This window comes from Lissotriton helveticus, chromosome 7, assembly GCF_964261635.1.
Source record: "Lissotriton helveticus chromosome 7, aLisHel1.1, whole genome shotgun sequence".
NCBI classification, from domain to species: domain Eukaryota; kingdom Metazoa; phylum Chordata; class Amphibia; order Caudata; family Salamandridae; genus Lissotriton; species Lissotriton helveticus.
This window is the reverse complement of record NC_136068.1, coordinates 489,298,234-489,313,018: the sequence shown is the minus strand read 5'-3', so window position 1 is coordinate 489,313,018 and position 14,785 is coordinate 489,298,234. Positions and strand designations below refer to the sequence as shown.

At 43.6% G+C, this 14,785-nt stretch overlaps 1 protein-coding gene across 2 annotated transcripts in view; it reads right to left on the bottom strand.

Moving 5' to 3' along the window:
- Window positions 1-14,785, bottom strand: part of STX4 (syntaxin 4) — a 340,354-nt gene that overhangs the window by 246,145 nt on the left and 79,424 nt on the right. For both annotated transcript variants that reach the window (XR_013598605.1, XM_078652481.1), the window contains exon 2: window positions 3,561-3,674. Coding sequence is in view for 1 of the 2 variants with exons in the window: in XM_078652481.1 (XP_078508607.1) it covers window positions 3,561-3,674 (114 nt within the window). In the remaining variant the exon portion in view is untranslated. The remainder of the gene's footprint in view (window positions 1-3,560; window positions 3,675-14,785) is intronic.

Below are 14,785 nucleotides of genomic sequence, written 5' to 3'. Positions count from 1 at the left end.
TGTGGAGGCTGGTAAAAAAGCATGTAGCCAATGATTTAGCGTTGGTCACCAATAAAGATTTGAGCCATATCTTCTGTACCCTTTTAGCCAGTCTAAAACTTTTTATCTTGTAAGATTTAGACATGGCATTGCTTACTTTCTGGTGTCATTCCCCAGTAAAACATATCACGATGCCCAAGTGGATCCCTGTCCCTGTGACTGTAACTCCAAATCTATAAAATGCAGGCTCGGGGTGGTGTTACCTATGGGGGAGAGATGTGGGGTCACACGTCATCTTCCAATCTACAGATGACGGAAAATAAATTCATAAGACAACTAACAGCCCTACCAATAAGTACCCCACTCATGCCCTTGAGACTGGATTTGGCTCTGAGGCCCATTACAGAAGAACTAGGGTTAAAGCCCCTAACGTTTTGGCGTCGCATTTGGAGCAGCCAGGACCTTACTTCCTATTGATTTGAGTTGCAGGAATTTTTAACCTTACCTAACGCCGCCAAGATACCTTGGCTAAATTACATAAAGACAACATGCGAGACCCTCGGATTAACAGAACTGTGGTCACACCCAGAAAGTACCAGCGCCAGGATCTCAAGGAAAGCACTCTCCAGAGTGTACTACGAAAAAATGCTCACCTGAGTTCTGGCTACTGCCCGAGAAGGATCCCTGACGCATGCCTTCATGATAATTAAAGACTCATACAACTTTGAAAGCGTGTTGGATGGCATGGCTCCTGCTCTGACAAGGAAACTTTTCTTGCAATGCAGGTATGGGACTCTTCCCCTAAAGTCCTTCACCAAAGCGTGGGCGGGACAGTTGCCGAATGAGTTGTGTCCTGCTTGTGCTAAAACTAGAGAAAGTGAAGTTCATGTTATCTTCTTCTGCCCAGCCTATCTCAAAAGCAGACGATATTGGCTGGCTCCACTACTGAGAAACCTGGGATTCAGAACCTTCCTGCATTTAGAGTTTTAAAAACAGATCTATCACCGTTAACGGTGTTTGCCCTGGCTAAATTTTTAACAGCAATGTGCTATGCTAGAACCCGACATGTAAAGATGGCAGAGGACCATTGAAAACATGCTGCTTTGATACACTCTAATTTCTGTTTTAATAGTCCTTTTAAATTTTTAACGATGATGAATTGTTGTATATCTTTTATGATCAAACGATCGAAATAAAGATTTGAAATTTGAATTTGTAACTCATGTCAAAACATGCTGCATTTTCCGTTTTTTTGTCAGCTATAGGACAAACCACGCAGGGTATTCATTTTACCACTTTTGAAGGTCTTGAATATCAGAATATGCAGGCTGGCTCTATTGCAGCTTCGGCTACTTCAAACAGAATTTACTTGTGAAATGACAGATTTATCCCTGCCGCAATTCGCTGAAGGAGCCTAGTTGGAAAATTATTGCTTTAATTTTTAAGATTTTATATCAAGTTATATTTTTTTAATCTGTCCAAACCGATCACTCTCAATCTTGGAGAACTTTAATTATTTTCTGGCACATTCAAAAGGCACTATGCACTTCAACAAATGTCTGTTTCTAAGGCTATATGTTGTGTCTGAAATTCTATTGGCGCTGGGTAAAGGCACTACACATTTTAACCCCTCCCCTGCTGGTGACGGAACCACTCCGTCATCAGCTGCGGTCGCGCTGTGCTGATGACGGAGCGGTTCTGTCACGGCACGCTCGGCACGCCTGCGCGGCACGGATTCCGCACCTGCGCTAAGCGTTCCATTGAGCGGGCGGGACCGGGACGGAACCGCTCCGTCATGAGCACAGCGCAACCGCGGCTGGTGACGGTGCGGTTCCGTCACCAGCATGCGCCCGCCGCGCGGCCTCCCCGCCCCCTTAGCACTGCAGTGGAATAGCCGCCGCAGTGAAGGGGTTAAAAAACTGTTTGCTTTCAGGGTTCTGTGTCACGCCTAAAACAATTAACAAAAATTTACATATTAAAATATAACCGAATGAGTATCATCTTATTGTTTTTGATTAATGATAATTAATTTTAAATGGACGGCCTTGACGTGTCCTCATGAATTCTAAGTATGCTAAGCTGCTTTTTTCGAAACCCAGGTTTCAAATGTACGCATTGTAACTTGTTTTTATCTGTGACTTTTATGGTTTGCCAAAAACCAAATGAAGTTTTATTGACGATGATGAAACACAAGGAAATGCATCACTGTCCTGAGCACCCCAGGATACAGGAAGTAATCCCGCAACATATTCCAGTTCAGGGAAATTCAATTTATAGTGGGATCACCAAATTGCATTACAAAAGGCCTAAAATAAAGGGTGCCATGAAGTTCGGGTCAGTCACAGTGCAATTAATTATATCACTTTTCTGCTTTCATACTTTGATTCTTGTACAATTTGCAAAAATGTGGCTACTGCTGACGAAAGAGGGTTCTTACAACAACAACAACAACAACAACAACAACAACAAAAAATACATCTGAAGACATTTCATTTCACATCGAAAATTATTTTCTGCGACTGCAACCACATTCCTGGGGCCTTCAGTGCTGCCTTGAGGACATGTGCAGTAGGAAGACGTCAAAGTTACCCTCAGCATACCTTTAAGGACGTGCAGAGAAACTTTTGTTGGTTTCATCTGTGGCTTTTCCTGCCATGCTCTCTCCAGCACGGCTAACTCAGTTATGCTGTGGAGCATGCATGTTTTGCATACTAGACCCACAGTTGGGGCATGAGTCATATCAGCAATTCAGCTCCAGGTGTTTCTGGATAGCTGGAAATCATGTGACTGGAGTTAAGTCACACTGTGGTACCAGCATCTTGCTCCAACGCCACACACGATCACCAAGATCCTATGGTGACTTCAGTCTGATCTAGTTCAGTGGCCTAAATATGACATCACTCCAGTGCACAGACATGAGCCCACCCTGTACTGAGACACCTGCACTCTCAAAATGCAAGTCATTATAAATATAGCATACTGGAACACTAAAAAGAAAATTAAACTTTAATCTCAAAATAAAACACAAGAGAAAATTATTAGAAAAAAATTAAGAAAAAAATACATGAAAAGCACATTTTATATTGAAAAGTACCCTAGGATTTTAAAGGTGGAGTTAGGAACAAAAAAGAAGCTTTACCTACGGAAAAAAAACACTAATGTTCGACAAAGAGCTATTTTAAATGGAGGCCTGTTAAATTCAAGTAGTCATACCAGTGAACGCATGGGTTTCTGAGCGAAGGCCCTTGGAACACCTGGTCTCTTCAACTAAGGATATAGGCTTATTCTGGTCAAATATAATATTTTCCATTTAAATGGTCAAACCAAATAAATCTAGCCACTTTTTACTGGAATGAACCGCAAGCTATTATGTCTAGCAACGATTAGCAGAACAAGCTTACCAATAACAAGTGGAGACATTTTTGGGCCACATTAAGTAGAGATCGGACATGTAAAAAGGCCCAACCTCCCTCGGGCTAAGCATTAATGCAAGCATGTTCATGATAAAGAGAAAATGTTTTGCTCTTCAGCTCGGTCAGTTTCAGTTTACCATAAGCTACCATCCCCATTATAACACATACCTTTTGGAAGAAAAGATCATCGTCAGGATTTGGGGTGCCTTTTTTATCGCCGGAGCCTTTCTGTTCCAAGAGAGTCCTTTTCTCCTTGTTATCATCATCAGAGTCATCGTCCACCTGAAAGACCGAGACATGCAATCAGTCAGGATGCAGAGACAAGAATAAGTAGATCTGTGGCAGGGTTCTAAAACTGGATAAGTGGGCGTTCTGCCTGTCTGGACTGGTGTGCAATGGGTGAACGGTGAGATGGTCCCTGTCGTCTTAAAATAGTATGGAACTGCAGGTCCGGAATGAGTTGCAGTGAGGCAGTGTGTTCTGAGTCCAGGAACAGCAAAGCGTGCTGCAATGTTGGCCTTAAGTGAAGTGGCATAGTTGTGTGAGGACCCAGAGTTGCAATAGGAAGGGTTCTTCCAAACGAGTACAAAGTTAATTTGACAGCGGTATGCTGAGCCCAGAGGTGTATCAGATAAACAGTGGTTAGGATTGGGATGCATTGATGAGTAAGCCCCGGTGCTAATTTAGTGGGGAGCTGAATGTCTAGGGTGTTGAAAATCAACAGAGCAGTCCGTGCAGAATTACTACTTGTAAAGAAGGGATGAAATCTAGAATACATATAAACCATTCATCTGGAAAGTACATAAACCTAGATCCCATTGTGAATCCTTCAGATATTGTTGAATAGATGAAGTCCACATCAGATCACTCGACAAACCCACGAGTATACAGTTGCCAATCAGTAACTCAGTGGTTTGTGAATAGATTGGACAGTGGCTGAAACTTCAAGGCTGGTAGACTCAAGAACAGCTTACTGTTTCACCCATTATGTGGAACAGGATGCACTTGAACCCAGAAGCCCTCTGTGCCTTTTTGATCCCAGGAAGAAACTGACCCCCCCCCCATCTCTTCAAGGAGCATTACTCCCAAACACACCAAACTTGCAGATGACCTGCGCAGCTGTAAACCACTGTTCATACTGTGGGATCTAGCTGTAGTTCAGAGCTCCAGCGATTTCCGGATAGCAAATTGCTACTTCACCACACATACAAATACTCATTCATATTTTCACCTAGTCGGAAACATAAAACTATTTCAAAAAGGGGAAAAAAAAGCAAACAAGGTAGTTGAGTTTGAAGCAGGAGATGGCAGTTTGGTGTGAAAGGGAATGCGAGCATGAAAAAAAGATGATACGTTTAACGAACACAAATGGAAATATTGAGGAAATACCACAGGGACAGGACACAAACAAAAAAACAGGACCAAAAAAAACTGATTGCGAGGAAGGCCGGAAGAAACCAGACTAAGGACAGAGGAAGGGAATAAAAGCCTAAGAGGCTGTAGAGGATTTAAACAGGGTACACATAAAAGAGTAAGTATCAAAGAAGAGAATATGTTTACGTAAGGGGAAAGCGAAAGAAAAAAAAAAAAAAAGAGTAAAACCTTGTTCTGTTAATAGGTTTAAGAAACCAGTTCAATCCAGACCTGGAAGTTACATTAACTTATTGTTACAGAATCAGAATACCAATCACCTTCCCACAGCAATGCAACGCACCTTGTCAAACACCTGCATTCTAGAGTATACTACTTCCAATCCCCTCTAAGAGACAGAAATGCACCATGCATAGTGAATGGGCATGTATACCTGCCAGAGTGCCAGCCTGCATGAGAAACCTGACCTTTTGTTTGGACCTATCATAACACTAATATAGCTTATATGAAGAGTCCTAGGCGTCCCTGGCAATGCTTTGACCTGTTCCATAAACTGGAGGGCGCATCAAACATGCCCTCAAAGCAAATATTGGAATGCTGCTCATGGATAGGGCGAATCACAGCAGCAGTGCACCAAGCCACGTGAATCTTAAATATGACCAGACCTTTTTAGGTCTCGCACCTGGCGATTATAGCGCGAAAGCGCTGTCTTGCCTGCGAGACCTATAGTCACTGGCTCTGTTTCCCAGGAGATGGGCATGCGCAGCATGCTGGAATCGGATCAGGTCGCGTGCTTGAACACGCGCTCGCTGTACCCATCTCCTGTCTCCCTTGCAAACCTCCTGCAGTTAGTTTCACATTCCCTTCCCACTCCGCCACAAATTTTTTCAGACGCCTGAGCGCGCAAAGTGTTCATTATTAAAGGCATGCAAGAAATAAAAGTCTTCAAAGTGTGCTTTAACAGCAGCGTGCGCAATATTATTAAAAACAACAAAGTGAAATCGATGGGGTTCAATCACAAGGGACCAAGAAGGCTCCATCACAGAGCCCTGTTGGGTGCCGAGCAGGTGAGAGTGGTACTCACCGCAGCACCGCACTACACTGCACACCAGCGTCGAGGAGTAGAAAGGAGAGCCGTGGAGCTACCTCACAGAGGGCAGGACTCGAGGGCGGAGGGTAGAGCGTCCACGAGTCTCGTAGATCGAGAGAAGCAGGGCAGGGAGCAGGAGGTGAAGCTTACATGATGAACGCACAGACCGGGTGGCTCCCCGGCTACAGATCGCGTCACAGAACTGTTGCGTGACACATCTCATTTGCGCTAACTCATACTTGTTTATTTTGCAGTCTTGCGAGCTCGACCCGAAGATATTGGAGGCAGACACCGCGACTCGAACTTGGTTCCCCAGTTCCAGAGTCGGCAGTTCTCGCCTTTATTCCACATCCTCTTCTCCACTATAAACTGATCAAAAAAATAATGTTTTATATAGTAAAGAGTAAAAAGACTCATTCAAAATGCAGACAGCGGATGTCTAACCCGATGTTGCGATGGCCAGGCGTCTCTCTCAAGTCCTGCTACAGAGAATTCTCCCTCTTACCTTTGGCGCCTGTGCCATCAATTGAAGAGTCAGCCCTGTTCCAGCCGCCACAGGCAGCCAAATCCCCACGCGATTCCTGGCCAATGCTCTAAGAGACTGCGGAAAAACACTGTGATGCTAGGTTTTCGATGAGTCAGAAAGAGTACTATGTAACAGTTTCGCAGATCCTGCTGGTTTTATAAAGTCTTGCCTGCGCATCCCATAAACACAGGTAACACGACCAGAAAGCATGGCAGCTATTGGTTACTATATGTCAAGGATCTTCCAGAACACTTTATTTATGTATTTATTATGCAGTTTTATATAGCGCTAACTCGACCAGAAGGTATTGGAGCGCTTTACATGAGCACCAGTTGCATTACAGACGGACACACTGTTTTATTTGTTTGCTCGTGGAGATTAATAGATTTTCTCAGAATCACAGAATGTGGAGACTCGAACCTGCTCCCCCAATTCCAAATAGTAAACATTGTTGGAGCAGATGTTATGATTGTGTTTATTTGCAATATATATCTGCATTTTTCTGGCTTGCTTCTTTGCGCTTTATGGTGTCGTACGTTTGCATACAGTTGTATCAGTGCACATTTTGGTTTACATATTATGGCGGTACACATTTGCACATTGTTTGCAAGCTGTACGAGTGCACGTTTCTACATTAGTGTTTTGTGGTTTGTGCTCACGTCCGTGCAGTGTTTAGCAGCCGATTGACAGTTTGAGTGATTCTCTGGAAGGCTGGCACGCTGAGCCGTGACCGGCAGTAACCCCACAGCAGCAGCCGGGGGAGGAGTTTAGACAGCCGGCGCAGCCGCACAAAAGCAGATGGTACCAGCTCTTAAGATTATCTCTTCTCCTACCCCTGACTAAATTCTGGACCGGTTGGGACAAGTCAGTCACGTGTCAGCACCTAAAACTACGTTGGGGAGTGTGAAGGCCAATTACACACGTTAAGTCAGCTGAAACGCTGGTACGGGGTCGGTCGTCCACCTTTGCCATTTGAAGGGCTATGGACTAGTGCCTACGGCTAGGGGTGGATCACAAATGCTGTTATATATAGCGGTAACTCGACCCGAAGGTATTGGAGCGCCTTACATGAGCATATTCATTTTTGGTAGGCACGGGTGATTGTGATTTGCCTAGAATCTCAGGATGTTGGACCAAGACTGAACCCGGTTTCCCAGATCCAACGTCGGTAGCTCTGACCTTTACGCCACATCCTGCCTGAATGTGTCCTTGAGTAACGTAACCGGTGCTCATGTAAAGCACTCCAATACCTTTGGATCGAGTTCGCGCTACATAAATCTGCATAAAAAAGAATCCTATTAAATGCTAGGGTTATAGGTGCCATATTGTCAGTGTCACGCCATTGCCTCTGAAAAACCTCAGAAGCTTTCGCGTTTCTGATAAAAGATTGCCTCTGAAAGCTGGGGCTGGAATAGAAGTGACAATCAGGCCAAACTATTCGAGTGTAGAGTAGATCTCGTGCAATAAAACACCATACCATTTCCATTTCCATTTCCAAGCTTTATTCGACTTTTAGTCATAAAAGCATACTTCCTAACCATAGTACAATAAATACTAAGCATAAAAAACAGTCAATTAAAAACATATTAAACAAGTAAAGTCGAATGCTGATAAGATCTAAAATAATACATTAAAAGGTCATTCAGAAAAAGATTTTAAAAACATACGTCATTAAAGGAGGCAGTTATTAATACATATTAGCTATAAGGCTTTAACAGCACGTAATCTTATTACCCACGCCCAGGCCAAAAATTTTGCTACGCCTATTACCAGTAATGTAGAAGAATCAGATGTTAAGATTCTAAGGGCTTGCGAGGAACAGCGAGTGCCCATATTTTTACAAATTGGTTTTAACCATTTTCGCCGGGGGGTAACATATAAGGGGCAGACAAAAAACAAATGTGCAATGTCTTCTATTTGATTTTTGCAATGATCGCAGTAAGCATCCTGCGATGGAGACCAGTTTTGTCTAAAAGCATTCACTGGGAGTGTTCCCACACGAAATTGAAAATATAATTTCCTGTCAAAGGGGCGTTCGATTAAATCCCAATATTTTTCATATGATGGAAGTTGTTTAGAATCCATAAAGCAAGATGACAGGGTGGATTGCAGGCCTTTTCGGTACATTGTGGCATAAACCGAATCCCAATAAATGTCCTTCAGTTGCTTTTTAGTTGGAAATAAGGCAACATCCATATTACCCCACAAGTGGTCTAGGCCCAGTTTCCCTAGTGTGCCCCGGAGCTCTTTTAGCCAAATAATGCAGTGAAATCGGTCAAAATTCACATCATGAAAAGCTGATGCATAGTGGCTTAACTCTGGGGTTACCATTAGGCGCCTCCAATACAACAAAGGACGTAGGCGAGCAATATCTTCAATGTTTCTCCTGCCTAATTCCATCTTTAGTGGGATTGTGGGGGTGCTCTGTGGGACCCCAACAAGCCCTCGCATAAATCTGTTTTCCGCCCGCCCCAGGTTACCTAGGTTCGAAAATCCCCATAGCTCAGACCCATATAAGCATGCACTCAGTACCTTCATGCTATAAATTTCGAGCGCACAGTTAATGGGTCTTGTCAATGATGTGTTATGTTTGATTGAGACCGCACCTGCTAGCTGATTAAATTTTAATATTGCCATGTCAGTGTGTGATTTCCATTTCATATCATGTTGGAGAATAATGCCTAGGTAAGTAAAGGCATCTACCCTTTCCAGTGGTTCGCCCTTATATTTTATTACCCCCTTGAAAGCCGATTGGGAACTTAGACACATGAATTTAGTTTTACTAGTGTTTAATTCCAGACCACGGCTGTCACAAAAGTCCCCAAAAGCGTCAACCGCTTTCTGCAAACCACTGGGCGTACGTGATAGCAAAAGCGTATCGTCCGCGAACATTAGTACGGGGACGTGTACACCTGCTACCAATGGGGCGTCAGTTGGAGATTTATTTAAGAATTCCACAATTCCGTTTATATAAATTGAAAAGAGCGTTGGGGCCAGGACGCAACCTTGCCTCACCCCCCGTTCAACTGGAAAACTGGCCGTCACTTCCCCCTGTTTGCCCCACCTTATTTTTGCAAAATTATTTTCGTGGAGGCGGACCAGTAGAGTAAGGAGCTCTCCGCTAATTCCCACATTGGCCAGCGTTTCCCACAGTTTTTCTCTCGGGACCAGATCAAATGCGGCTTTTAGGTCCACAAAGACTGCATACATCTGCTATTTCGGAGTGTAACATTTCTCCAGTAAATGGCTAAAAAATAAAAAACTTGGTCAACACTGCTAGTCAAAGGGCGAAAGCCTGCTTGAAATGGCGACAATATATTTTGGTCTTCGATCCACTGCTGTAACTTGTTCTGGACCATTCGACCCATTATTTTCTGTGCGGTGTCAATTAAACTAATGGGTCTATAATTTTTTGCCAATGTTTTATCCCCCTTTTTATATATAGGGATAATTTCAGCCCCTTTCCACGAAGGCGGGACTTCTCCACCCATGGCTATTGCATTGGCCAACCAATTGAAATATGTGCACCATGATGGCCGATCAGATAAAAAGACATCTGCTGGGATGCCATCCATGCCTGGTGATTTTCCGCATGACACGCAGTCGAGTGCCAGGTTTACCTCCTTTTCAGTAAATATTTGAGCTTTATAAAAGACAGTTTCAGGGAGAGATATGGCTGCATATCTCGGGTTTCTGGCATATTGAGGTCGGAAAAAATCATTCCATCCATCCTGAGACACGTGGTTTTGTGGTTGGGCTGCTTCCTCACTTCTGTTCCTTTTAACTAAAGCCCAAAACCGCTTTGAATCTTTATTAGTGCAGGCCTGTTTTAGCTCGCTCCATCCCTCGTCCCAGCGCCTCTTAGATTGCTTTTGTGTCTGCCTATAGATATCTCTTGCCATACCACAAACCTTTATTAGCACAAAAAAACGGACTCCATCATATACAAGTACATTAAAATTATGACCTGTCCCTGTCTGCCCACGTGATTATGGAGTCGGTAAGATGCCTGAACTCCTAACATACCTGTCTCTAAATATCCCTATCACCTCGTCCGCCCTTTATTGCCACTATCCTATCCTCTTCCTCCCCTCATCCCAAATCATGTGGCAGAAAAGCCATGGGAATTGTGGAGGCAGGGGTGAATGGCTCTGCCCATTGTCAGGCAACTCTCTAAAAATCCGGTTTGAGTCGGTCCTGTGCTTAATTTGCGCAGGTGGTTTCCAATGTTCAGCAATGCCCTTAATTGTCAACACGGGCACTACAATAATCTTCCACCTGGTCGCGCTGTTTGTCTAATTTAGAGATTTGTACAATAGTTGATTATTCAATATACATTTAAAATGACTCCTACATGCCACCTAAGACTTTCTTAAATGTTTGGGAGCCTGGAATAATTTTGGTTGTCACACTTGTATGCGTGTGATAAATAGTAGTTGTTTTGTGTAGGTACTGTCAATAGTAGCGCGGGCAAGGACAATAGGTGGTGCAAGCTGCAGTGGCCTTCTGAGAAGGGCCTGGAACACATTTTTTTTAGGTCTCGATCTAAAGCATTGCTTTAGCAATGCTTGTTACTTATAGTCCATGCTTATGAGAAGCAAATCTGGCAGTCTCTTTTACTGCCAGCCTTGCTCCATCGTAAGCAAGGACTATACCTTCAAAGTGCGTGTTGATGCACCGATTGCAAGTTTTAAAAACAAATGAATAAAAGGCATTGTCATTTACAATGCCAATAGCTCAAACTTTAATAATGCGAGACCTATTGCATTGTAAATGCTTGTTTCACTGTGTCAGCAGACACTGCGGAAAACTGAATGGAAAGTTATGCTATTATGAGAACCCCATGAACTTGGGATTCCAAGTCAAGTGTGTATGTGTGTGCAGTGAGTGTACAATATATGTATAGTACTAGGACTATATGTTGAGAGAGTCACATCACTACAATCAGTGCGATGCATTTTGAATGGCTCCTGGTTTAGCCGGATTGAAAATAGAAGTAGCTTCCCCAGAAGGTGGAAGTATATATCTGGGATACTTGTGACTGGATGGTGGAAGTTCGGATAGCAAATAATGGAGGACAGAGAGAGGGCTGCCTTTAGAAATCCAATATTGACTTTATTAGCAAAGGGCTGCGGATTCGTTTTTCACAAACACTGCTATTCAGTACACACAAGAGGAGAGAGACAGCACTGCAGTTTTTGTAACTCAAGGTGAGGAATGTTCTAGGCAGGGATGCCTTTTTGTCAGCCTGTAATTACTGATTCAGAAATGTTGATGACAACCAGTTGGTTTTGGATACTCCTGCGTGAAGCCATTATCATTGCTCTCTAGTGTGAGAGACATCAACTTGTACAAAGTCAGTGTCTGAGGAGCAGCCAGTGACCTAATAACATTTAAAAAAAGAACAAACCCAGACCGGTTCTGAGACTGTAGACCTCTGATCCACATGCTGTGTATGGTAATTGTGTATGAAAGTAGGAACGACACCACCTCACTTTGTTCCAGCTCCCGATTCGTATTTACTAAATAAGAAAGCACCCTGCCAAGTCTTCAAAGGACGGTTGTGTGTATCCAGGGCTAGTATCTGTATGTCGCAAAACTCCTAGAGTTGAGGGGACATCACCTGAAGTATGCAACTGGCCGTCAAGGAGGAGAAGCCCAGCGTGCTTCTGGCGAGTGGAAGATACAAGTGCGAAACAAGTACTGGTAGGATGTGACAGTTCTGCATACTTCTGCTGCAGTGCCTGTCATGATCAATGCAGGCAGTTGTTTGGCAGATCATCATAATGTTGCCAGGCATTCTCACCGATTGCCACAAGGGCCAAGAGATGGAGCTGCCACTGCCAGCAAGCGTACACACCTGTTGGGAGCTGCGGGATTAGCCAACATTTGCCTGCAACTGGCCGAGATGCTGTGACATCTCATGAGCTAGCTAAATGTGCTGTTCAATTTAAGTGGTCTCAAGAGGAGTGATAATCCAGTACTGAGACCAAAGGGTGCAAGGTTGCCGACTGCACTGATGTGTGCGACTGAGCTATGCCCTCTCGAACTGCAAGACTGTGCCTATAATGCCAAAGGGAATCTTGGCTGGGACAATGTTGACTTTTGCTAGAATTAACTTGTTGGTTCTAGAGACTATTTAACTAGTCAATGAGCTAACCCTTGGGGCAATTGCTAGAGATATGGAGCTGTGACTAACATGTTTATTCCTATATTTTTCTGGGGAACTTCCCAGGAACAGAGGAAGAGGGCACCAACATTCCCCTTGAAAGCCTAAAAATATTGCAACTCTACAACTAAAACCACCTTTGGAATATATACTATTTCATTTTGTTGAAAATGAAAGGACCTGATTTTACCTAAGAGATAAGCGCTGGACTTGTATTATTCTGTCTCCTGGTTGACTGCTGAGTTTGGAGCTCTTACCCCCCACATCACACCACCTCAATTAATGGCCTTTTACTGCACGCCCTCACTAGCTCGACAGTCCAGTACAATAGGGGTGTAATTATCCCAGTTTGCAGAGTCATAATAGGATGAACCCTAGGCCATCTGCAGGAAATTACCTTCACCACCACAGTTAGGGCCCAACAGCCCCAGTCTGCATGGTGGCCTCCCCAACACGGTTTGATCATCTATAGTCCACAGTTTTACAAGGCGTAGAGTCAATCCCTTACAAGTTAAATGTGTGTCCATAGGCAAGGCCGCATCCACTCCATCTGCATCCACTATGCTCACACTCCTTTTGCAAGGCAGACTCTGCATCATTATAAACTCAACATTAATAATACCTATATTTTTTCACCTTTTATCACTACTAGACTCTGAATTTCAAATCAACTTGTGTGTGTGTATTGGCAGTTATTTTCTTAACAGGCCGAGGGTGCAGGCAGCGTACCACTAGGCAGGAAATTAAAATTACCCTTCAAACACCAGTGCCTTTCACTTGCCACAAATTCATCCCTTCCATTGAGAAGCACACCTCACGTGAAGCTTCTCCTGCCTCTGTGGAATGAGGGGAAAGGTTTGAATTTTCATTCAGATACTGGATATCTTAAATCCTTTTCGGTAAACGTGGGTTAGCATGAGAACGGGCAATTGCATGAGAACGGGCAATTGTTGTTACTACATTTTCTATCTCAACCATTGCAGAAAATGAGATGGATTCTTACAACAGCAAATTACTACCATGCTGTGGGAGGTTCCTTTACATCATATGGAAGTAGTCAATCCCCTGCAACAGTGAAGGTCTTAAGGAAGCATTCTCCTCCACCCCGGCTACAGTTTCCAAACTGCTATGGTGCTTTAGACCACTCAGGAAGGGGGCTCTCACTCTTAGCTCTTCGAGCAGAAGTTGACCTAAGCCACTGTCTACACGTATACATACTTTGATTAACACTGTATAAAACCTGGATACCCAGCACATCTCATTTTCATACACAGTGCCAGCAGTCTATCAGATATATCATATTCACAACTGGAACATTCCATCAAACATGTTAAAGTCTTCTTTGGTTTAGCTTGTAGCAATAGACAGTTACAGCACAGATTCACATGAAAATAAAGAACAAATAGCAGACTTGAAGTAAAATATATTCAGGAGTGTTAGACTTGACATCTTTTGGCGTGTTTACCCTGTCTTTTTGCTTTCTGACCTCCTGGTTTTAACTCTATTTTTGCTGGTATAGTGTCTCTGCGCACTTTCTCACTGCCGTTCAGTGTTAAAGTGCAAGTGCTCCTCTTGTAAAATTATGTTATGGATTGGTGTTTCCATGATTGGCACATTGGATTTACTGCTAAGTCCCTAGTAAAGTGCAATGGGTGTGTCAGGGCCTGTAGATCCAATGCTACTGGTGGGCTCGAAGCACTGGTTGTGCCCGCAGCACTTGTTGTGCCACCACAGAAGTAGCAGGAAAAAAAGTAAACACATACCTGCCGCCGCAGTCTGTGCGCAGTTTGTAACTGCCATGTTGACCTGGCAAGTGAACCAACTTGCTAGGCCTAAACCTTCCCTTTACCGCGTGTTAATCACCCATAAGGTAGGCCCAAGGCACCCCTGTGGGCAGGGTGCAGTGTATGGGAAAGGTAGGACATGCCCTGATGTGTGTGGCATGTCCTGATAGTGAATTACTTCCAATTTCGTTTTTCACTATTGCAAAGCTACCTGTTCCCATAGGACAGAATGGGGAGTTTGTTTATAACATCTTATAAACATAACTGGCCCTGGGAACTGGGTAGAAAAATAAAGTTTAGTACGCCTGAACTCAAAATCTAAAAATGCATCTTTCAGTGAAGGTGATTTTTACATTCTGTGTTCGAAAATACCACTTTTAGAAAGTAGGTATTTTCTTGCTCAGCCATCCAGTAGGCATCTGCTGGGGTTGTGGAATGACTGTCTGGGTTTTG